The sequence below is a fragment of the Sinohyriopsis cumingii genome, chromosome 17 (assembly GCF_028554795.1).
Source record: "Sinohyriopsis cumingii isolate HCF-2022 chromosome 17, ASM2855479v2, whole genome shotgun sequence".
Taxonomy (NCBI): Eukaryota; Metazoa; Mollusca; class Bivalvia; order Unionida; family Unionidae; genus Sinohyriopsis; species Sinohyriopsis cumingii.
This window is the reverse complement of record NC_142977.1, coordinates 37,630,986-37,655,961: the sequence shown is the minus strand read 5'-3', so window position 1 is coordinate 37,655,961 and position 24,976 is coordinate 37,630,986. Positions and strand designations below refer to the sequence as shown.

Below are 24,976 nucleotides of genomic sequence, written 5' to 3'. Positions count from 1 at the left end.
AACAACCAATGCGGTGGTCGATAAACGATTCTCGCAAGAATTTATTAATTAATTAATTTAAGTACATTGCTCATCATCAAAGTCAACTGCCGAGCTAAACTTGTTCAAATTGGGGGCAACGATTTATAATACATCAAAGAAACAAAAGCCGCCAACATGTGTGCGTGACTTGGCGGTGTTGTTTTATGCAATCTGTTGACTAGTAAATAATATTGTCCATTTCCTGCAGATATACCCTCATTGTTTAATGACAATTATTCTTGCTGTAGTCTTTCAAACCAATAGGAGTAAAAGTGTTAATTAGTGGACATTTAGAATGGAAAATGGGAAACGGAAACGTAAAGCTTTTACTGTTAAAGAAAAGACTGAAGCATTGGACAGGATTAAGTCCAGTGTTAAACAATCACAGGTAGCTAAAGATTTAGGTGTGAATGAATCAACAGTTCAAGGATGGAAGAAGGAAGAAGCAAAATTAAGAGGGATGGTTGTGGGTATGCATGAAAGTGAGGGAATGCTGAGGAAAAAAGCAAGACTAGCAGGAGACACCTTGGCAGCAAATCTTGGGATGCCATTATGCCATGCTGCATTGAGAACTGCTGGGAGAAAGGACTTGGGGCAACATTTACTATTACACAGGAAAACAGAGGCAACATCAGTGATGATGACAGTAGTTTATTTGATGGATTCTCTGAGAATGATGTGTTCCAGGCAGAAAGGGCATTTGGGAAGCTGATGCAGTCACGTGAAAGTGTTGATGAATGGCTCAATTTTGATAATGACTGCCCAGTTGCAGACCACGTTTCGGATGCAGAAATTATTAAAAATATTAAGTTCAATAACACCAATTGTGATGCTGACGATGGTGATGCTTCTGATGATGACAGTGAGGACACCATACCTGAGGATAGTCCACCAATAGCAACAGAAGCAGTCAAAGGTTTTGAGATGGATGGAGACGCAAGATATCGACTATGTTCGAATTCTTCAGCTGAGAACTATAATTGACTTTGCCAAGAGCAAACATGACAGTAGCAGAAAGCAGCTGAAAATCACAGTTTTTCAGACAATAATAATGTATTACAATTGATGGATGAGAAATGTAGTGGTATGAAATGTATACAGACACTGTTAATTAACCTTTGGACGTACTGTTTCATCATTCATTACGTACACCCGTTACGTAATTTGTAAAAAAAAATTCCATTGAATTCAATCACATAATGATCTGTGACATAATTATTGAATATTTTACATCTGTGTGTGGATATTTTCGATGGAAATACTTGTATTGTGGATTCAATATATGTTATGAGATTCGCTAGTGAGTACACGGTGTTGATATTCTCTTCATGCTATAGATTAGACATGTATATATAAACTATACACGTGTATGTACCAATGCATGGTTCTCTGAATAAAGTAATATATTATATATGCAATTTCTGTTATCACAGCAGATGTTTTTCTCATTTAATATACATTGATCTAAAATGGTAATTGTGCCAATGAAGCATGCATTTTCGCACCCGCTTTTATTACCCTCCCCCCATGATTCCACAAATGTGTTGGTACTGTACCATGGTTGCTTATAACACGGTTCAGTTCATAACACGGTTGGATTCTATGGCTCCCAACTACAGTGTTATAGCGGGGTCCCACTATATATATATATATATATATATAATGATCATTGTTTGAAAGTACCTTTTTGTTATTTCTCTTGTTGATTCACAGCTTATGACAGAATTTTGTGAATGCAGTTACTATTGCAGGTTTTAGTGGATTGCAGTGAAGCTTAGTACAATTTATGCTAATAAGCAGAAGATTTATATGTGTTGATGAATCAATTTACTCACACTATTTTCAGAATTATGCATTTTCTAGCTATGCTGTTGGTCCTAAATGAAAATGGTACCCATCTTACATCTAAAATGGCCACTGTGAAAAAGAGTTTGTTATTAGTGTTTCTTCTGAACAGATTGTCATAATGTCATGGGGTTTTCACAAAGATGTCTTGTTATGTTTACTTGGTTCTAAACAAAAATGGTGACCCTTGGAATCTAATATGGCCACCTTTAAAATATTAATAATATTCCTCTTATCTGCATATCTTTTTCACTGAAAGACTTCTATTGCCAACTTGGTGCTATTTTAAGCTGGGTCTTGATCTGATGTTTAACATGACTCAAATATTGATATTGCTACTACTAAAAATGAATGGTCATACAAATTGCTTGAGTGATGTAGGCATTCATTAGAGAATCCAACAGTCAACAGAGAAATTTCATGACATCTTCAATTTTATGAAGTGTTCATAAAATAAAATAATAATTCCAGTCTTGTTTCTTGTTTCATTCTTGTATGTTGTATAATGCTTACATTATTTTAGAATATATTCAAAACATCGTCACACTTACTTTTACTACATTTATTTGTATAGAATGTTAGTCTAAATTTTGTCACTGATGCAGGAGAACTCCTGCAAATTTGTTGAAAGTCAAACATATGAAAATGTACTCTACGCATTATACACATTTATTTGACTATTCTTTAAAGTGCTTATTTTGACATAAGTCACACCAATAGAGATATCTAGTGCTGGTTGTGACATCTGTTTTTCAGATAGGATACAGTTTACCCAACGTCTTGGCATCACTGGTGGTTTTTAAGCTAAATTTGATTGGCTTATTGTGCCTGACACCAGTAGTGGTTTTTAAACTAAATTTGATTGGCATATTGTGCTTGGAACAAGCATTTTGTCTTAGCTTGAACCTTGCATTCATCAGGAAAGTTTTTTCAAATATGGGTGACCTAGAAAACCCCAATGGCTGACCCCCATCACGGTTCATGTTCAGATGATGAATTCATTCAGCGGTGATGATAATGAATTTTAAAATTATGAAGTATATCAGATTATTGGAGCTGCGAAAGTGTTACTGGAATAAATGATTTTCAATCCAAAAACTTAAATTCAATAATAGTACAGTGTTCATGTTGGTCGGACAAAGAGAGTATTCTGGTCAACCATTCATTGGTATTTCAGAATTAATTAAATGTATAAATACCAAGCCTGATTAAAGTTCATGCAACTGTGATTCCTTTGAGATTTGTATTTCTGTATTTATACGGTTAACTGTCCACCATTGCAGTCAGTGCTATCCTGTAAGTTTAGATAACACAAAAAAAAGCAAACAAATTTATTACAAAATAAAAATGAAGGCAAAGAAAAGGAGTAAAATATTTCAAATGCAAAGTTAGATATTATGTTACATAAACAAGCAGCCTTATACAACATTCAAGCTCACATACATCGCCTTGGGATGCATCTTGTGGCACAATGATTACTTTGAGAAATATATTTTCATTGGATAACCTGATGTTATGTGATTTGAAATAATTCATATGGCACGGTTGTAACATGATTGACATTGGCATGATGTCATAGACCTGTAGTGACATGCAGCTGAATTTCACTGTTCTGAAAGAAGCTAAAATTCCCAAGTTTTGCACAAAATTATGTAATACAGCATTACAAACCTTTGTTGAGGTGAATATGAAATTGAATGTACCAGTAAATACAAGCTTCCCTGTTTCTTGGAACTTCATTTTGTTGTTGTTTGGTTTAATGCCATTTCTCAGCGTAAGATAGGTTATACATGACAGCCAGTAGAACTGGTGTATGAAGAAACCGGGAAAACCCTCAGTAATAACCATCGACCCTTTGGAAGCTACTGGCAGCTTTCTCAATGAATCCGCATTGGCTATGGATAGAGGTAAGGTGTTTGTTGTTGTGGGGTTTAATGCCATTTTTCAGCACATGATAGGCTATACATGGCGGCCAGTATTAAAGGTGGAGGAAGAACCAAGGAAAACCCCCAGAAAGAACCACCACCCACGAGAAGCTACTGGCAGCTTTCTCAGTTAATCCACATTGGCTATGGATAGCGTAAGATGGTAGTGATTGATAAAGGACCATGCTTTAGACCACTCAGACAACCAGGACCCCTGAAACTTAATAATATTCACCTCTGCCAAAATGTATAATGATATAATATTGACTTTGTCGTTTACTTTGTTTCTACTTGACCATTTTTTAATTTAATTATTTTTTCTTCATTAGGACTGTCCTGTAGAAGACCTTGTCAGTAACATAATTCAGTGTTTTGATGATGAAGACAAGCTGTTGGAAAAGTATCTGAAGGTAAACTTACTTTCCTTTGAATTCACCTTTTGTTTATGGATTTTGTGGTGTCCTGAATTTAATGATACAGCAAAAAATATAATTGTCAAAGAATAACATTTGTTGGAATTGAAACAGAGGTATTAGTTCACCTGCATTAGTTCAGCATTTGTGGTCTGTCAGCAATTGATATTTATTCATTTTCTTTGAAAATATCACTGGACCAATATCAGCCAAACTTGCCAAAGAATGTCCTGGCATTAAAGCCATTCAAGTTTGTATTAATAATGCCACTCCTCCATCAAATATGATAGTGATTACTAGAAATGTAAAAACCCTACAATCAGTTCTAAAACTGTCAAACAGAAATTGGACAGATGACTGTCTGCAAGCAAATACAGCTGCATCTATAATTAAAACAAAGAAAATAAATGTCAGCAGCCATAATACTAACATTGATGCTCTGGACAATAAACAAATTTAATGTTACAGTACCACCATGACACAGCTCCACTCTTCAATACCGACTATGGGAAAAATGGATCATAATGAGATATAAGTACATTTTTTTCAGTATAAACTTTGTATCAGGATTGACAGTGCTGTAGTGCTTAATTTTTGAGCATATTTTCATCAAGACATGGTGTGCCAAGTTTTTATCTCTGCTGGTCATAGACCAAAATGGTATGGTCTGTTGTCCATCAGCTCTGTCCAGCTGCACAATTTTGTTGTCACTACTCCTAAGCTACTTGGAGGATTGCCATGAATGGCCAAAGTGGCCATCTTCAGAATCTTGTTGCTAATCCTCCTAAACGAGTAATATTTCCACGTGGCTTTTACCAGAAAACTTCTTATGATGTATAGTTGGTCCACAATGAAAATAGTGTGCTTTGATGTCCAAAATGGTCACTATAGCAGCCATCTTGAAAATGTGTTATCATTACACCTCTTGAATTGATAGTCTTATGAACATGGTGATTTTACTTAACAACTTCAGATCTTGTGATATCTAATTGGTCCTAATTGTGCCATTCAGGTATTTATTGTATCTGTCACAGTGGCCATATTCAAAATCTTGTTATTACTATTTCTCCTGAATGAATGATAATATCTACATAGGGTTGTCATTGAAAGACTTCTTATGATTTCTATCTAGTTGGTTATAAATGAAAATGATGCCAGTCTGACTTTAATATGACTGCCACATTGGCCATCTTGAAATCTTGTTTTATCACTACTTTTCTTAGCTGGTTATTTCATGTCAGCACCGCTTTCACCAAAAGACTCATGATGTCTAGCTGGTATTAAAAGCAATTATATTTTCCATTTTAAAGTGGAATTTCGCTTTCTTCTGGCCTGAACTCAGTTTTTCTCCATATGGTACGTTTATTTCTTTTATTATCTCTGATCTAGTTTGTAAATAATGGTCTGTCCATCTGTCCAAACCCATTATGCGAAAATTTAACCATACCAAGACAATCCTTGTAATAGTATTCGTACCTTATGTGACTTAACTGATGATTAAGGCAAAGAGCACTCGGATTGGATAGAAGTTTCTAATTGTCCAATAAATCTTTGCAAAACAGAATCTCTAGAAATAAGCATGCTTGCCAATAATGGCATCTAAAAGTATTGATATAGACACAGACACAGAAAGTTTGGATAAAGTTTTGAAAAGGTTTGGAAATGGGATGGCTTTAATGCAGAGTTGGTTGTAGGACAGTTTGTAAGAAAAGTGAATGTCAGAGGACTAGCATTTTGTGATATTTTAGAGAAAGATTTGAACTAATCTTGCATCTACCCTAGCATGTTAAATGGGAAGATGGACCAGCATGATTTGAAAGTGAGAAGATTCCAAACTGATTCCATTCCAGAATTTAAGGTGGGACAACATTTGTATCTCTAGTGGTGAAATGATGATATTGTTGCCAGATATCCTTATATGTTAAAGATGATCATGTTTTTATTGAGTTTTTTCATGGCCCACAAGTCGAGTCATCCTTCAGTCATGTATGATATTATTAATTCCAAATCAGGGAGGATAAGCAGAGCACAAAATGTTAAATAGGGTCTGAAGGTGTTAGAAAAAATATGATCCTGTATTTTAAGAAAGATTTCTGACATGAGGGATCAGTTGCAACCCTGTTAAAATATATGAACTGCATGTAAACAGTACAGGAGGAGCTTAAATGGAAAAAAAACCACCTTGTTGAGATTGAAAAGAAAAAAATTGAACATTAAGTTCACAAAATCAGTGGCTACAAAAAGGAAAGCAAAAATAAATCTTTACCAAGGCTACTAAATAAAGTAAGACTAGCACATCAGTCAGGTTGTGTCCGGGGTGGGGGTGGGGGGAAACCAGTGAATTTATGTGAACATTTTTTTAATATAGTTTATGTATATAATTAAAAACTTTTGCAATGAAAGAAAAAAAACCCCACAGATTTATTATGAGAAAAGTGTGAAATACATGTAATATGTGCTGCAAATATTAACAAATTATTGTGACTGAATTATTGTGTGAACACTGACATGCACATGAAATAACTTCAGCATCAAATAGTATTGGAGAACAAGTTGATGTGACAATTAACATTGTAAAATTCTTCAAGTTTTGTTTAATGCTGGGTATGTTTGTTATTTTTCAAATAATTTTTTTGTTGTTGGAATGAAGTAATAACTTTTCCAAAATAGTATAATAAGGGCCATCAGGAGGAGTGTTCATTTAGTCTAACATGCATTTAGAAATCTACTTTCCTGCTGCAGAAGAGGTGACCTTATAAGCTGAGGCATCGCGTTCAGCATTAAGAGGTTAGTGTTAGGACTGGTCAGCCTGGTGTCAGGATAATGTGACTGGGTGGGACATTGTGCTACATGTCTGTGACATGATGCCCCAGTGCTAGACATCATTATAAACTGCCACAATGCAGACATAGTAGTGATGTGACTGAAAAATTGTTAAAGCTATGTTAAAATTCCAGATCACATCACACACACATTCACATTATAAGAGTTGGACCATTGTATTCCCCTCCACATAAATTGAAGTAATAACCAGATACAGGGAGGCTAGATTTGTAAAAATAGGTTATTTGAAAGAGGAGGGGCATGAGCTATAATTTCAGATAGATTCCTTTCTTGGTTCAAATTTACCCTAACAGCTACAAAATGCCAAGCCATAATAATTTGTCTAACACGGCTCTATTGTTTTTATCCTTTTGACAGGAGAGAGAGAGCGAAGGTATGCAAATAGATGAGGCATCCAGTGGTGGAGGAACTAAGGATCAGATGATAACTGATGCACAGGACAAAGTCAAGGTACTTTGAAATTTCCTTCAAGATGCAATTTCAAATTTGAATTTTTTATAAATATTTCAGTCATCTTAATATCAGATCAATATTTTTGCATAATTTTTGTTGCAGAGCAGTTTACTTTTTATGACTTTGCTTTAGAAATGACTTTGTAGAAATCTGTGAGTTTGATGTTCAGTGACATGAAAATAAAGTGGTGGACTTTCACTCTCAATAACAGATATGATGGTCTTAATGAAAGTGAAGATGCATACCAAAACAAACTGTAATTTTTGGGGTTGTGGAGGTGGTTGGTATGCTCATGAAATTTAGATATGCTGATGGTGTTTGTCCATCGGTGTTGATGAGGACCATTCATTGTCGTCGATTCACTGGGAGTGGGTCCTGAGATGGCTGATCAGTCCAGTCCGGGCCTGAAAGAGTCTGTTGCAGTGGGAACATGAATGTACATGTTGCTGACTGGGAGTTGCAGAACTGATGATCCTGGATTTGTGCAGATCACGTTTCTCAGCTGTGTTCACCAGTCTTTTCTGCTCAAAGGCTGCCGCACCAGCATTGACTTGACTGTGCCAAGCAGATCAATCAGCAGTGACACTCTCCCAGCTTTCATGGTCAGTGCCTTAGTTCTTCAGCGAGGCCTTGAGGGTGTCCTTGTACCACCGTGAGATCTCTTGTGTTGCTGTAGCTCTCCATAGAAGACCTTCTTAGGTAGGCATTCTACTGAACTGTCATGCCGGCCTGAGTGGACACCTGTGTTCGGTACCTTGTCCTGTCATCTGATTCTCATTAGTTTTCTCAATGAGTTATATATCGAAGTGGTTAAGTTTTTTAACATGGCAGCTGGACACAGTCCAGGTCTTGCAAGCATAGAGGAGGGTGGGGAGAACAACCACTGCATAGACTTTGAGTTTGGTGGCAAGCTTGATGCCTCTGTTATCCCAGACATTTGAGTGGAGTCTGCCAAATGCTATGCTGGCTTTGGCAATCCTGGTGTTGACCTCATCATCTATGTGGACTGCTTGTGAGAGGGTGCTGCCAAGGTATGTGAACCTGTCTACATTTTTTGAGCTTTTGGCCATTGACAGTGATGGATGGTTCCAGGTAATCTTCTCCAGGAGCTGGCTGATGCAGAACCTCGGTCTTGCTGATAGAGATGGCAAGTCCGAAGTTGCTGCATGCTGTGGAAAAAAGGTCCATGCTCTTTTGCATGCCTGCCTCCGTGTTGGAGTTGAGGGCAGTGTCATCTGCAAACAGGAGGTCGTGAATGTTCTCAGCTTGGACTTTAGATTTGGTTTGAAGCCTCCTCCGGTTGAACAACTTCCCGTCAAGATGGTATTGAAGACCTACTCCCACATCACTGTCCTTGAAAGCATCCATCAACATTGGATAGAACATGAAGCGGAAGAGAGTGGGGCTAAGACAGATCCTTGTTTCACACCATTTGTAACTGCAAAGGGTTCGGAATAGTTACCCTGGTCCTGGACTCTGGCAAGCATGCCATCATGAAAATGTCTCACAATTTCAGTGAAGACTTTTGGACATCCAAATTTGGCCATGATCTTCCAAAGGCCTTCCTGGCTGACAATGTTGAGTGCCTTAGTCAGGTCCATGAAGGTGGTGTATAGCTGGACATTTTGTTCAAGACACTTTTCTTGCATCTGCCTGGCAGCAAAGATCATGTTGATGGTACCTCCCTCCTTTCTGAAGCCACACCAACTTTCTAGCAGTAGGCCATGATCAAGGTGCTCAGTAAGTCTGTTCAGCAGAAGCCTGGCAAGGACCTTGCCTGCAATGCAGAGTAGAGAGATTCCTTTATGGTTGTCGCAGGATTTGTTATTGTCTTTGTGTTTTTGTAAATGTGGGTGGTGGATGCATGTTGAATTCCTTGGGTATGCATTTCTGCTTCCACATGACACAGAACATCTCTGTTAGTCTTTCCACTAGCTTAGGCCCACCAGACTTGTAGATCTCAGCTGGAATGGAGTCTGCTCCTGGAGCTTTCCCACCAGACTTGTAGATCTCAGCTGGAACGGAGTCTGCTCCTGGAGCTTTCCAACTAGACAGAAGCTTAGTGGCCTTAAGAGTTTCCAGCACTTTTGGAAGGTCAGCCAACCTATCGTTGATCTCCACCTGGGGTGGAAGTTTGATCGCTTCATTGATGATGGAAGAGGGTCTGTTGAGGACACTGTCAAGGTGTTCCACCCAGCAATCCAGTATCTTCTCCTTCTCAGTTATGAGAGTGCTGCCATCGGAGCTTAAGAGTGGGGATGTGCCTGATGTTACTGGGCCATAAACATCACGAAGAGCACTATAGAAATTCTTCATGTCATGTCTATTGGCAAAGGACTGGATATCATCAGCCTTTTGGCTCAGCCATGTGTCCTGCATCTTGCGCAATTTCTTCTGCACAGCTTGGCGGACTCTGCTGAAGGCATCTTTTTTTACAGCGGAATTGGGGTTGATGTTGTACGCACGATGGAGATGATGCTTCTCCTCTAGCAGAGACTTATCTCTTCACAGTTCTTCTCAAAACAGTCTTGGTGCTTTCATGCAATGACACCAAGGGTTTCAGATGCAGTAGAGTACACCAGATGTTTGAAGGCTGTCCAGCAATTCTCTACGTCGTTGGTATCAGATTCTGTGGTTTCCAGCTTGCTCAGTGTTGCAGACTTTCAGCCTGGAGATGCTGAGTTGCTTTGGGACTTCACTCTGGATGCCTGGGAGGTTGATTTCTAAGATTTATCTTGGAAATCAATAGCCTGTGGTCTGTCCAGCAGTAAGCACCACACATGACCTTGGTCACACGGACACCCTGCCTGTTATTCCTATGGACTAAGATGTAGTTGATCAGATGTCATTGCTTAGACCATGTTGTTTTATTATGATTAGGCAGATCGAACACGGTGTTTGTGATCAGGAGATCATATGTTGCACACATCATCAAGAGCAGATGTCCATTGCTGTTGCAGTTGCCAATGCCATGTCTACCAATAACTCCCTCCCACGAGATGTGGTCCAAGCCAACTTGGGCGTTAAAGTCACCAAGAATGATCAGCTTGTCTGACTTTGGTACTGAAGCAGTCAGAGCTTCCAGATCCTGTTGAACTTGTCTTTGGCTTCCTCTGAGTTAGTCACAGTTGGTGCATAAGCACTAATGAGTGTGGCTTGCTTTTTTCCATGTAAGGGTAGCTTCAGTATTATTAGCCAGTCATTAATTTCCTTTGGTAAGATGGAGAGCTTATATACCGAACTCAGCTTGACAGTGAAACCAGCTCCAGACTCATGACGTTCATCGGTGCCATGTCCACTCCAGAAAAAGGTGCTTCCAGCTCCAACTTCAGTCAACTGGCCCTCGTCGGCCAAGTGAGATTCACTCAAAGCTGCTATCTCTATTTTGTAGTGAGCAAGTTCTCTTGCAATCAGGGCAGTTATCTCCGGTCTGTGAGCCTCTGCACCAAGTGTGAGTGGAGCCTTTTTGGTTTTCTTTGTGTTTCAACCACAGAAATGGGATTCCTTCCAGTTGCAGTAAGCTGGTCGGGGTAGTTGAAACAGGCTTTTTTTAGGGTACCTTTTCTAGCCCCTTCCTCAGGCTATGGAGGTAAGCAGTGCTATCCTGAAGAGGTCTGCTTAGTCGCTCAGACGGCTGCCGTCATCCATTTCTGCTTCAGGTCAATGGAAGATGACCCTATGGCCTGAGCCACCTGTGTGCAGGTCTGCCATTATGGCTGCCAGTGTATCTACACCTGCCACATCGCAGCTCGCCCATTGCCGCAGAACTTGGGCATGGGTGATGACATAAATGACTTGCACATGAGTTGGATTAAAGTGAGGGAGAGCTGTGCTGTGTCAGCCTCATTCTCTTTTCCCTTCCCATTGGTTGGACTTAATGCTATTGAAATTAGGCATGCATGAGTGTACAGTTTTGGCAGGTGTGAAGCTGTTATTTTAGATGGGAGAACTACATGCCACTTGACAATTCCAGCAGTAATGGCAGCCTACCTTTCTGTCAGTAGACTGCCTGGTTGGCCAACTATACCGACCATATCCATGATGCCAGTACATGGTGCTCTGGCATCACAGTTAGGGCCCAACTGACCACTCCCAGATTGACATTTCTCAGCTTAACCCTTTACCCTTTATCTGGCTTTGTAGGCAGTCCATATACATGTACCAAAGTTACACAGTGCAATGTGCTGAAAACAGAACACCTGTCACCTGTCGTGCCAGTTAACCGTTACATCAATGTTGTACAATCTGATCATTACAGGTGTGTAATTATTTTTCACTGTATAATTTTTTATGTACTTTAAAATCTTGAGAGAACTCATTCACCATCAAACCAGTGTGGCCATGTGATGAACCATTTCTCATACTTAAAATTTACCAGTTTGTTGTTCATGTCTACATCACTATATCACCTGAATTTGATAAATTATAAAACTCGTTGATGCTTACATCAACATCAGAGCCTTTACCTATGTTATTGAAGCTTTAATAGTTGTGATTCTTATCGTGCAAAACTCCAGAAAGCACTGAACAAAATCCATGGCCTCCATTTTGGAGAGTGGAAAATCCAACCCAGTTATTTTAAATAGCAGATTATGACCAGAGCTTAAGCAGTGACCACATGATCTGATATAATGGTCATTCACAATATTGTTAAGGTGATAAATAGAGCCTCACATTACATGATGGCTAATGGCCTGACAGCATTGGCTGACTTTGATTATGTGATGGGATGCCTACCTGTGCTTATCTATATGTTGTAAGTTGGCTGTGCTTTTGGCAATTTTAGGCATGCCTTGGCTGTTTGGCAGAGAAATTGAGGAGGTACAGATGTAAGCATCACAAGAACTGCAAATCGCCTTGCCACCTGTGCCTTTTTTTTTATTGTGGCAGAACCAGTTTCAGCCACAGCGTAGAGATGATTGCTGGCACAAGGATGAGAGGATGAATAACATTCAATAACAATTTCATCCAATCCAGTCCAGTTTCAGGTGGCAACAGAATTCTCAACTCAGGAGGCAGTTTGGCAAAGAGGAAAGGAAATAAGGTTTCTCCTTTTCCAAGAGACCGCTCTTGTTGTCTAGTGGGTAGAGCATCCACTCTGGATGTGGGAGGTTGTGGGTTCGAATCCCAGCTGAGTCATACCAAAGACTTCTAAAAATGGTACTAACAGTTGCCTTGCTAGGCGCTTGGCATTAAGAGGTGAGTGTTATGACTGGTCGGGCTGGTGTCAGGATAATGTGACTGGGTGGGACATCATGCTACATGTCTGCGGCATGATGCCCCAGCACTAGACATCACTTTAAACTGACACAATGCAGACATCACAGCGATATGACTGGAAAATTGTTAAAGCTATGTTAAAAATCTAAATCACACTCGCACGCACACCTTTCCCAAGCCTCCTAAGAGCCAACATTCTTGCCATCCTGACCACTGCATTTTCGAACTGCGTAGATCTATTTCCTTAGAACAAATGGGTAATCCAAGTTGTTTCAAAGGGGCATCAGATTACATTTAACTCTCTCCTCTTTCAACTTCCAGTTCCATGATGGATTTGCCATCTGATCAGAAGTCAGGAATTTTACAGAAGGAAACCTGGTTGCTTCATGATAAGTGGGTGGTGTGGGTAATTTGCAGAATGATCGGTGGGGGGGGAGGGTTTACACCAGGCTGTTTCTGGTACCCAAGGCCAACAGGAATCTCAGACTAGTCATAGATGTCAGTTGGCTCAGTAGGTAGATAGCCACACTAAGGTTCAAAATGGAGACTGCAATGCAAATAAGACTTGGGTAAAAATGGGTGAATATTGTGGCCAGATTTGTCCTAACTGATGCATACTTTCCTGCCCCATACACACATCCTCATGTAAGTTCCTTCAGTTTGGTTTCCAAGGAACCATTTACCAATTTTGCACTCTCCCATTTGGCCTTAGTATCAGCATATGGGCTTTCACCAAGATTATCAACTCTGTTTTCTGTCTCATCAGGTCATCTCCATTAGAAGTCATGGCAGCATATCTCGATGATATCTTCCAAAAACATGTAAGTTTGTTTTTGGTCGGGTCCAGAAGTGATTTTTCCCATTTGAATTCGGTTAGGGTTTCTGATCAATTGGGACACTTTGGACCTTATTCCATTCTATAGCTTGTAGAGTTGATTCTCGATATGGAGATGATATCGACGAGAGAGATTTTGCATTTGGTCTTTCTAATCAACCTGGCAGTGGATTTGTTTCTCCTTGGCCACCTTTTCCTGCACTTGCTAACCCAATGGTATCTCTTTTCTAGGGCATCCAGATGAACAAATCATAATCTTGAACAAAGTAGTATCTTTCGTGCATCAGTGGCACAACAAACAGTGACTCAAATAAAGAATTCCTTGAAAAAAGCCCCAACTAGAAATTAACATCTGTACAGACACCAGCATGTACAGTTGGGAAGCTTATGTATTAACCATTTTCTTCACAGTCAGTAGCAACTGGGGGCCACAAGAGTTACGTCTACAGATAAATATCCAAAAAATGAAGGCCATGGTATACAGATTTTATTTCTGAAAGAACCAAGTGTTGTCCTCTTTCTATAGGACAATTGTTTGATGGTAGCCTATCTCCTCAAACAAGGAGGTATTAAATCACCAGACGTGTGCATGCTGGTTTGGAATTTTCTCAGTTGGCATGCCCAGATGAATGTATACTGTGGAGATCAGACATTTTCTGGGGAGACTTAGTGTCCCAGCTGAGCCAGACTCCTCACACAGAATGGTTTATCCACCGAATGATCTTTCAGTGGATTTGTGCACTTTGGAGCTACCCAATGATGATAGATCTGTTTGCAATGAGTTGAAATCGCAAACTGCCTTCTTTGTCTCACCGTTACTGAACTCAGATGCACTTTCACTTGGGAGGGGTTTTGCAGCTTAGTCTACCTCCCAATAGACTTGTTACTGAAAATAATGTGAACAGTAGGGGTAACAAATGCAAAGAATCTGATAGCCCCTCTCAGGTAGTACAAGTTCTGGGTGAACAATGTGCTCACCCTAGCAATATATATTTCCAGGAAAATGCCACTGAGATACAGCCTGCTTGAACAGCCACAGTTGGAGGTGTTTCATCCATGCCCTAACTCTTTTACACCTGGTTCTTGTCAGGAGAGCCTTGCAAAAGAATTTCATCCTTCTGTTATGGAGAGAATCTCATAAGCTGGAAGGTTCATCACTTTGAAGATGTATGAAAGGAAGTGATGGGTTTTCAGGAACTTGTGTAAAGGCAATAGAGTTGTCCTTTTGAGTGCTTCAGTCTCAGAATTGGCCAACTTTTGTATCAGACCAGTTAGTTAATTTTTTATTAATAGACCAAAATGTCCAAGTAGAATTATCATAAGTACTGACATGGTTCAATCCAGCACTTCCTCAAGCATGTTTCTTGATAGCTCTAGCTTGAGCATGCAGGGTCAGCATGGTGGAGGCAACTCTTCTTCCTTCCAGTCAAGATGGGGAAAGGGGATATAACCATGCAAGCACTAACATCTTGGCTAAAGTGGGTAATATGCTCAGCATATGTGGAGATCTAAGGGATAGAGTATGCCTCATGAAAATTACAGCTCATTAAATCAGAGTTATTTCAGGAAACCTTGCATTTGAATGGAACATGGCACTGTAAGACATAATGCATGCTACTAGCTGACCTGCACAGACAACCGTCTAAGTTGCTATTGGTGTGATTTAGCTTCGAAGAGTCAAGAACTGGGAATGGTAGGTCTGGTGGCTGCAGTCTAGATCATTGCCAGACCTGTTGAAAATCAGAAGTCTTATCATTAGCATGGAGCAGTGCTTTTTGGCTGGATTCACCCATTGTTTTATTTGGAAAGAAAAGAGAGGTTGCTTCCTATTCTCTTACACATTAGTGGTGTCACAGCTTAGGTGACGGTTAATTGTGCTATTTTGTTATTAGGAGTGCAGTTTACCCTCGTACAGAAATGAATCTTTATTTCCTTGGGGGTGACAATGGTACAGGTTGGATGCTCAGCATTGCCTCCTATAACCTATTCTCCTAACATTAATGCAATTGGGGAAGGTATTCAAAGAAGAAAGCAGACTTTGTAATAAATTATGTTCCTCCAGAAATACCTACTCGATCACATTACTATTAAATCCTCCTATGCTTCTCTTCAAATGCAAGCAACCTCACTGAGGTATCTGTCAAGCAAAACCAGCAAAAAACTAGCCACAACTGGTGGTAAGGGAGGTAAGGTCAAATGTTGGGAAGAGTTTCATCCCTTTGTATACATAGAATTAAGATGGGAAACATGAATTTGTTCATCTTTCCATGATTGCTGGATTTCAGAAGTTGCAGAGCATCTTCCTAACTTTAATGTGATCAGGTAAGCATCCTCAGAGAAACATAATTGACTTTAAACGCTTGCTATCTATGCATGACCTCATGAATAGGCATACCAGAGAAGGGGTGATCATTGGCTGAAATGCCACATGGTGTAATTCTTTGTAACAATGGCAACCTTTTCATGACTAGGCAAATTATAGGTTGCTATATGTTCATAACTTTCACAGGCTGTCTGGGAATGTGGAGAGAAAACAAGGATTCTCCTATTTCAAGCCTTCTGTCAACTGACAGTGACTTACAGTCCCTCCCACCCGCTGGCAACCCTGCTGTGGGTGCCAGACTGCTTGTGTTTTGCTAGACTTAGATCATCTTCGTCCTGACAAGTAATTGGGCAATTCAAGCTGTTTTGGATGGGCTCAAGAACTCATTCATCCAGACTCTTCCACTTTATTGTCACCTTTCATTATGGAGATTGCACAAAGGTGGATTTGTTATAGAAGAAGGTAGGGCATTTGCTCATCAAGTGGGTGGTGGAGGTAGTGTGAAAACTGGACTACCCAGGTTTATATTCCAGACATTTTTGGGTTACAGAAGCCAGTGGGAATGGAGACAAAAGCCAGTTGGAATTGAGACAAGTCATAGACTTGAGCAGTCTCAGTCAGTTTATTGCGATCCCAAAGTTCAAGATGAAGACAGCAAGGTCTGTGTGATTTGACAAATATGCAGCCAATTTTTGACCTGTCCAACATCTGTTTTAACATACCTGTTCACATATTATCATAAAAATACCTTTGCTTCAGCTACAGGAGGTTAGTGTACTAATTTAATGCCCTTCCATTCAGCCTCAGTCTCAGCCCTTTGGTCTTCACCAAGACGTTGGGCTCACCATATCACATTTCAGGTTGTCATCCTTCACAGTGATGCCAGTATACCTGGACTATATACTGCATAATCATTCATTAAATTTGCTTTTAATTCATGATATTACTACCATTCTTTACTTCATTTGCAGTTTAGGGTGGATTGTCAATGTGGAGAAGTTGCATCTTGTCCATTTTCAACTTTTTGTTCATTTAGATATGTCTTTCTAACACATGTCAGCCTGGTTTATCTTCCTCCCAAATGCATCAAGTGTATTGTTCATTTAGAAGTCATCTGCCAGGAGATACAACTCATTAAGGGAGTTTCAGTTGCCTGGTCTGCTTCATTGAGTTGGTAGACCTATTGTATATACCTCAGCTGCCTCCTTTCCATGCATCGTCTACAGGTCGCTGATCTCAGGTCATTGTGTTGGTAGACCTATTGTATATACCTCAGCTGCCTCCTTTCCATGCATCATCTACAGGTCCCTGGTCTCAGGTCATTTAGACCACAAGATTAAGATCTTGATTAAAATTAAACACTTCTGTTTCATTGCTAAGACAGGGAATGGTTTTCAATCTAGGACCTCTGCATTATGGTATGGGAATACCATCATTGATGTGTCCAGTACCATATAAACAATTCATTAATGAGGAGAGGCCAGCTGCTTCTTACAGAATATTCTGTCCATACATCCATCTTTCATCAAGTTTGCATTATGTAGGATCAACAGATATTAGATCTATTTGTGATGAAATGAAACCAAAAAAACTGCAAATCTTCCTGGACCTAGAGACATGGGCCATTGACACCCTTTTAATCAGTTGGGAGGGCATATGGGCATTTGCTTTCCCACCATCAGTTCTAATACTGAAACTAATTTTGAAAATGACTGATAGGGTTTCTAAATTAGTTCTGATTGCTGTTCTCCAGTTGGACAGGTCCTAGGTCAAAGACCTGCTCGATCTGGCGATGGACACACCAAGGAAAATTGTGATGACACTAACACTGTTCAAGCAGCCATGCTCATCATTATTCCATCCATGTCAAGAGAAACTCCTTCTCCCTTGGGTCTTATTAAAGATGCCCTATGTAAAAGGATTGATGTCCATCATGGCATGTAGACTGCTGTTCATCTTTAAGGCATATGAGGGAAAGTGTCATGTTTTCACAGATTTCACTCAAACATTTATAATAAATAGATGGTGTGTTAAGTACCTTAACCATGCTCCCATGCACCACAAGGTCAAGGTCAGTGCAAGGGGAACTGTGATTCTGTGACTTGTTTCCTTATCCAGAGTACTTTGAACCACTTCTAATATGTGAATGAAACTTTAGCCAATGATATCATTACCAGGTGGTGTCACTTGCCATAGCTGTGACCCCTGCTTTGAGTTCCAAGGTCATGGCAAGGGAAAAGGTACCTCTATGACTTTTATCCTTGTATTGTGTATACTTTTGAATTGAATTGTTTGGAATGAATTCCTGGGTCCTCACCAAAATAGTCAGTGTGTTCATTTTGATTAAGGTAGCAGTATTGGTTCATTCACCTTTAAGTCTGTTAAATATTTACTCTGCATAAGGAAAATAACCAGAACTTTATTTCTAAAACAATTTCAGTCAGTGAATTCTGACATGATTATAATTGCAACACTGTCATACTTTATAATTATCAATGTTATTTTCTATGTCTATGGATACCATGATGTGTCTTTGACTCATTGGGGACAACACATTTATCTGCTTGTCTTGGCATGATATAATCTTTTTTGTGTTGATGTGCCATTAGAACACAAAACCAAACTAGCTCCTTTGTATTTGATATCCACCCCTAGCCTCCCTCCCCACCAAAATGTTGACCAGAAGAGCATCAGCCTCATGAGGGATTGTTGCAGAAAGTAAGGTCTTTCCTTGTCATCCACAGAAAATCGAGAAACATTTGAACGAGATGAAGAAGAAAGTTGCCAGTTGGAAGCAAGAGAATGAGGATTTGGAGAAGGAGGAATTCAAATGCACTGGTCAGTAGCTTGTCATGGGTGCTGTGTGTTACCCTAAATCATTTAAGGTTTCTTTCTGCTCTGTTAGTCTCAGCCAAGATTGTTCATGCATAGAATTAGCAGATACAAGTCATGGGTAGATATTGTAAACTCTTTGCCCCTTGCTTGATTCTCTGTATCAGTTATGTTTTGATATTAACATCAGTTATATAATTTCATGATACATCTAATGTTAGCATTGAGATTAGGGATTGTTGCAATTTAATAGATTTCACATTATTCTTGATCATAAATTATACAATTTCTTTACCATAAAATCTTGAAATGGCACGTGTATTCATTACTTAAAACAAACAGCTATCACTAACACTGACAACTTATCTAGCACCTCAGCATATTTGGACACCTAGTTTTCATGTCATGTCTGTTTTAACTTGCCACTACTAAGTGAACAGTCTCACAGCATCTCGTCTATTCATTTTTCTTTGGTCCTAGGCAACAGGTTGGATTGGGTTTCATAGTATCTAACCCCAGAGGAGTGAGTTAACTTTGTATATATAAATTATTTGTACATTTTTATATGCTCATTTTTTTTCTCCATTACATTGTCAGAATCGTTCAGTATTTTACGCTTTTACTTTAACGTGCACTTCATATTGAACTCATGTTTGCCCAATAGTGTATTAGGACCTACTTTGTAAACAAATCATGTACACTCACATAATAGGCACTTTATGTTTTGGTTGATTAAATTTGTTTTTGAATAAAATAAAGCAGATGCTTCGTGGACTGCCACATACCAGCTGCTTTGCCACATTCTGCTTTAACTTTTTTGATACAGTGTTTCGGGTTTAGGCTAGCAATAGAAGCCAGACAACATCCTTACAAATAACATGCAAGTGACAAGGCATAAACTGTCTTTAGCTGGTAGTAAGAATGGCAAAAACTATAATTAGTTTTACTTCCTGAATTTCCTCAACATGTACATTCTGAGTTCTGCAAATCCAAATTACATGAGCCATGTCATGGGTTCTCAAGCTTGATTACACATTTCAAAAATTGTACTGTAATTAAAACTATATTCCAAGTGCAGTTACATCCTCCTTACTGCACTCAGAATTAAATAAACATTATATTCCATTGCATCTTTTTGATAATTGCAATTGAAAGACTTTATATTCTCCCCACATTATGATTTCAAACATTCAATGACAAAACAGAAACACACTTGCTGAGGTGAACACGCTGCTGAAATCCAATGTATTCCATGTAGAATTGGCACAGATAAATCCAGTCCATAATCAACGAAATTTCGTAGAATTGACAAAAATACCAAAATCTATTCATTCCATATTAAATGGAAAAGTTGTTGCAATGCACATTCATTCACAATATGACTCCAAATTTCAAGTAGACCAAAATGCCATTTTCTTTCGAAAGTTATGTCTAGCACGCGACTAAGTTCAAATTTATCTGGGTGGAGTTATGTGTGCATTAATATTGTTGTTCTGAACTGATGAATCTGCGCTTGTGTATTTAGTTTGGAATACGGCATACAGTCAGTTACTTTGTTTCATGAAGATTTTTTTGTTAATATAATTAAGCCTTAGGTAGAATAAGAAAATGAGCATATAGTAAAAAGGTTACTGCATTTGTATGGGAAAATATGAAGTCATTTTGTCAGATGGATATACTGCATTCCCAATGTCGTGCAGTATTTCCATATGAAAAACTAATTTATATTTTCCCATACAAATGGAGTCAAGCTTTTCTGTTTAGATGTTTTTTCTTGCACCCTGTATAAATGCTGTTCTACAAGGAATCTTGAAACTTGGTTATGGGGATGCACCTTGATAGGTATTACAACCTCATCACAGAAGTAGCTCACTGTCCCATATTTCGTGTATCACTGACTTGGTTTCAATTTCATGTTTTTATTTTGTTACTCAAGCTATATTTATGCCAGAGTCACCAGACTAACTGACTATGTGTCTCTGTTTGTACCACACACTATCAACAAAGCAATGTCACTACAAGCTACTTTTCACATTTTTAAGTTAAGTTTTACATTTAACTCATGACCACATAACCTTTTTGCATCTTGTGTGCATGCTGTTATACAGTATGGTCACTGTAGAACATGGGATATAGTATATAGTGCATCACGTGCCTTGACATTTTTATGAAGTGTTATAATAAAGATTCAGTGATATTCTCATTTCATGCTCAACATTTATGTAAGGAATCTAACTTGACATATGTAACTGTAGTTTTTGCACTACACTGTAAATCATATGTAACTGTAGTTTTTGCACTACACTCTAAATCTAATGTTCATGTGTTCTGCATTACACTCAGTCCATGGCATATTGTTCATTGACTTAATTTTCTTATGATTTTCAGCATTGCCCTTTAAACATTACTGGCCCCCCCCCCCCGCATGAAGGGGGTTGCACACCACAGTAATTATTCTGTTTGTGTAAGGGGCTGTTCCTACACCATTCCTTTCACTTACAGTGAATTGAGATAGCACTCAACCTGTTTTACTCATTATTACGTTTTGTTTGCTGTTTCTTAGTTAAGTATTGCTGTTTTAGTATATCGTGCTTTACCATGGATACCACACACAGTCATTATTTTTACTAGAATGAAATGAACACCCACTTCCTCCTATTTATATTTAATTCTGGTTGTCTTCAGTAATTAGGTACAATTTTGTATTGGATTTTTTTAGATAGTGTTTGATTACACTAAATCATTTTCATTATAATCTACAGACAAGTAAAGTATTGCTGTTAACCCCTTTACTACGCATCAGTTGGGAAGTTGAACTGCTGATTTGCACAGGATTTTTCCATTAATTCAGCAATTTGACATCCCTTTTGAGTTTACTTTTTTGCAGTCATAATATTCTTTATAGTGGAAAATTAGTTGTGGACACAGAATGGGTATTGGGTATACTTTATTTCAGCATTCATTGGATGAAATGGTTGGTTGCCATGATAATCAAATACAGCCTAGAATGTGTAAAAATCATGATGTAATTACACATTTTTCAGCATTCATTTATATTAAACTTACCAATATTTTACAAAATCAGTCAGGATTTTAATTTTTTCAGTTTATGGTTGAGAACAGAAAGAGTTTCTAATTATTTGGTTTGGGTTGTTCAACTTATACCAAATATTAGTACAACATGTTTTTTGTTTTCAGTGAAGTTTTAAGATTTAACAGTAAAGTTTTGGGTTTATATTCTGTGCTTGTATTTTTCTTGAATCTGCATACGTGGTCTTAAACATTTCAGGTATAAAAAAGTATTTTTGTCTAATGTTGAATTTGATGAAAATTATACCAAACAGCTTGGTTACTATGGTGACAATTAAAAATGCAGCAATAATATTAAGATATTAGAGATAAGTCCAAAATATGAATGCCAGTATTCAAGTTCAAAATAAGTTAAAAGAAAGCTGGAGAATGACAAACAATTAGTAAAAAGCATGAAGATGAAGGTAGTATAACCATTCTTATGCATATTTATTCACATGTGTATATATATACATATATGTATATACTTAAGTACTGCATTACTTTGATCCTGACACAAGGAATATACCACGATGACTACATATGATGAACCAAGCTCTTGTGTCATAAGATGAGCATTTTGTCAAGAAGAAACAGGAAAATAGTTTGAAATGTGTTTGAAGATTTTCCCACTGTTGCAAATTTTAAATAAGTGTGAATATGTAGTCATGGATTTAATGTTTTCCATCATGGAAGCAAGTAGAATTTATGGTGAATACTTCAAGTTTACAAAAAATAAAACCAAACAAATTTAAATTTATAGACTAATCCTGCAAATCTTTATTAATTGACAGTTATTGATGTCAGTGGTTAGTCAGTCCAATATAACTTTTGCGGCCAAATAATTTAGTACTGCTATTAAGCAGGGTGTTTCATCACTTTAGTTAATTTGTGTGGAGTAATGTTATAGAACAAACGGTTACTGGCATTGATATTTCTCAAAGGTTTGAGTGCACTCCCCCAAATAAAAGGAGGGAGGAGCAGCATCTTCCTGAGACAAAATAGTGCATCTTCTTGAAGAAGGCAACTTCTGTCATTAGTTAAGGGCAATCAACTTACTGGGTCGAAATGCATCACCCCAACTACTGGAGGGTGGGGTAGCACCATCCCAGAAGCAAAAACAGTAATACCACTGGTGGGGGTTACGCTGAGCCCTAATATGGTAAATCTTTGTGTCTTCCCTTCAGGGGAGATAATAAATAATAATAATAGTAAAGACTTTATTTAGAGAAGGTAACTCAATTATTTACAGAACTTGAGGCCTTCTATCTGTTATGTACAATATATAGGGATAAGATCTTCCTAGTATCTGAGGTCAGGTAAGGGGTAAACCATGCAAACCCAAGAAGTTCAGCCATTGTTTGAACCCTTCAAGTTCTGAGGGGAGTTCTCTCAAATTTAGATTGCCATTGATTATAAGTGACAGATCATTGACCTGCCACTTATCACTGGATACAGACAGCAGATACTAGGAACTAGGTCTTGTTGTTGTTGTTGTTGTTGTGGGGTTTAACGCCATTTTTCAGCACGATAGGCTATACATGGCGGCCAGTATTAATAGGAACTAGGTCTGTTAGTCATGCTGAATCTAGGTCAGGTGCTAGGGATAGGTTCAAGCACCCCACTTCTGTTACAGTCCAACAGTGTGTCATGTGGCTGCATAGGAATTGTTTGTGTTGTGTAGCAGCCAGTTGTCAAAATACTGGATTAACAGAATCCCCAAGTATCTCGAGTATGCAGCTATTATTCCCCGGGCTCTCGTATAGTTCCTGCATGTTGGCATGGCTCAGAACTGAAATACTTCCTGTCCAATAGAGAACTGAAAATGTTTTTGTGCAGAGGAAAGATCTGGGATCTGGAAGAAGATTCATGGAAACTGCCCAGCTGGCCAGTTTGATAGCATTCCAAACTGCAGTTTCTATCTTAAAAATTTCCGTAAAGTTTTTTTCGAGGGGGAGGTCAATAATAAGCCTAAGTTTTCCATCCTTTTTGGGGACCAGAGATAGCCAGTAGTAGAAAGCTGGTGACTGGATGTTTTGAACCTTCACCACTGTACCCTTCTGAAGAAGAGTGTGCACTTCTTCCTTTAATTTGAAAATGTTATATTGGTGAAAAAAAGATGCGTTTCCTTGAGAGAAGGAGTTCTGTGAAGCGTAGACATAAATCCACTGATCTTCTGTAATGTTTGACCAGGCCTCTGAAAAGAGGGACAAAATTGAGCACCTGCCTGTACTAAAGAGGTGTGAACTGCAAGAGAAGTGAGTTGTCCCTGGAGATGGTTTCTCTTAAGTTCCCTTGCATGTCCCAGAACCCCACTCATATCTGTACACCAGATTTAGGGATGGGGTGGGGTGCTTATTTAGAGGCAGAAGGGGTACTTTTCCATGCCTATTGGTCACAGGAAGACAGGCACAGTCACATAAACAATTTGGAAATGAATGCTGTGTTCTTTGATCTAAAAGGGTGCATAGAACATATCAGAGGGCATTACATCATTATCTAGGACAACACACCAGTGATTGCAAACCTCAGATGACAAGGAGGTACTCATGCTGCTTCTCTTCATGGAAGTCTGGAACCTTCTTTGTTGGGCACAGTAAAAAGGGATCACACTTAAGAGTTCATCACATTCCAGGAAAGAAAACAGTCGGCAGACAGTATGTCCAGAACAGACAAAATGGTCTCTTCATCAAGCAGTTGCAGTCTGTGTTTAATCTGTGGGAGCTACCTCTAGTGGACTTGTTTGCAACAAAACTCAAAACAAAGCTCTAATATTGTCTTCCCAGTCCCGGACCAGGCAGCCTGGGCAGCAGACACCTTCCATCTAAATTGGAATAGGCTGTCTGCTTTTGCATTTCCACCTTTCCAGTTGATTCTACAAGTATTGCACATGATCAGAATGTCCACTGCACAGATCATTCAGGCTGTTCTTCTGTGACCTCAGAGGTCATGGTTCAGTGTCTTTACCTGTTGATCAACAAATCAAGGGAGAAGGAAGGGGAAGGGAAGTTTTTTTGTCCCCTTAAGGGGGTTCAGCTGATATTTGAGCATCCACTATTTCTTGATGGATTTCACTCACCATCAGGAGAGCTTTCACATCTCTAACAAAAAAAAAAAAAAATTGAGGAGGTGTCCTCCTAGTGATCAGAATCACCTGACATGTCAATGACCAGTGACCAGTCATCAACTGGTCACT

General features: G+C 38.8%; 1 protein-coding gene across 4 annotated transcripts in view; it reads left to right on the top strand.

The window, feature by feature from the left end:
* The window catches only part of LOC149778444 (signal transducer and activator of transcription 1-alpha/beta-like), a 164,515-nt gene that overhangs the window by 14,094 nt on the left and 125,445 nt on the right, over nucleotides 1–24,976 (top strand). For all 4 annotated transcript variants that reach the window (XM_089939280.1, XM_089939279.1, XM_089939278.1 and 1 more), the window contains exons 4-6: nucleotides 4,121–4,201; nucleotides 7,406–7,498; nucleotides 18,624–18,717. In XM_089939280.1, coding sequence (XP_089795406.1) covers nucleotides 4,121–4,201; nucleotides 7,406–7,498; nucleotides 18,624–18,717 — 268 coding nt within the window. The remainder of the gene's footprint in view (nucleotides 1–4,120; nucleotides 4,202–7,405; nucleotides 7,499–18,623; nucleotides 18,718–24,976) is intronic.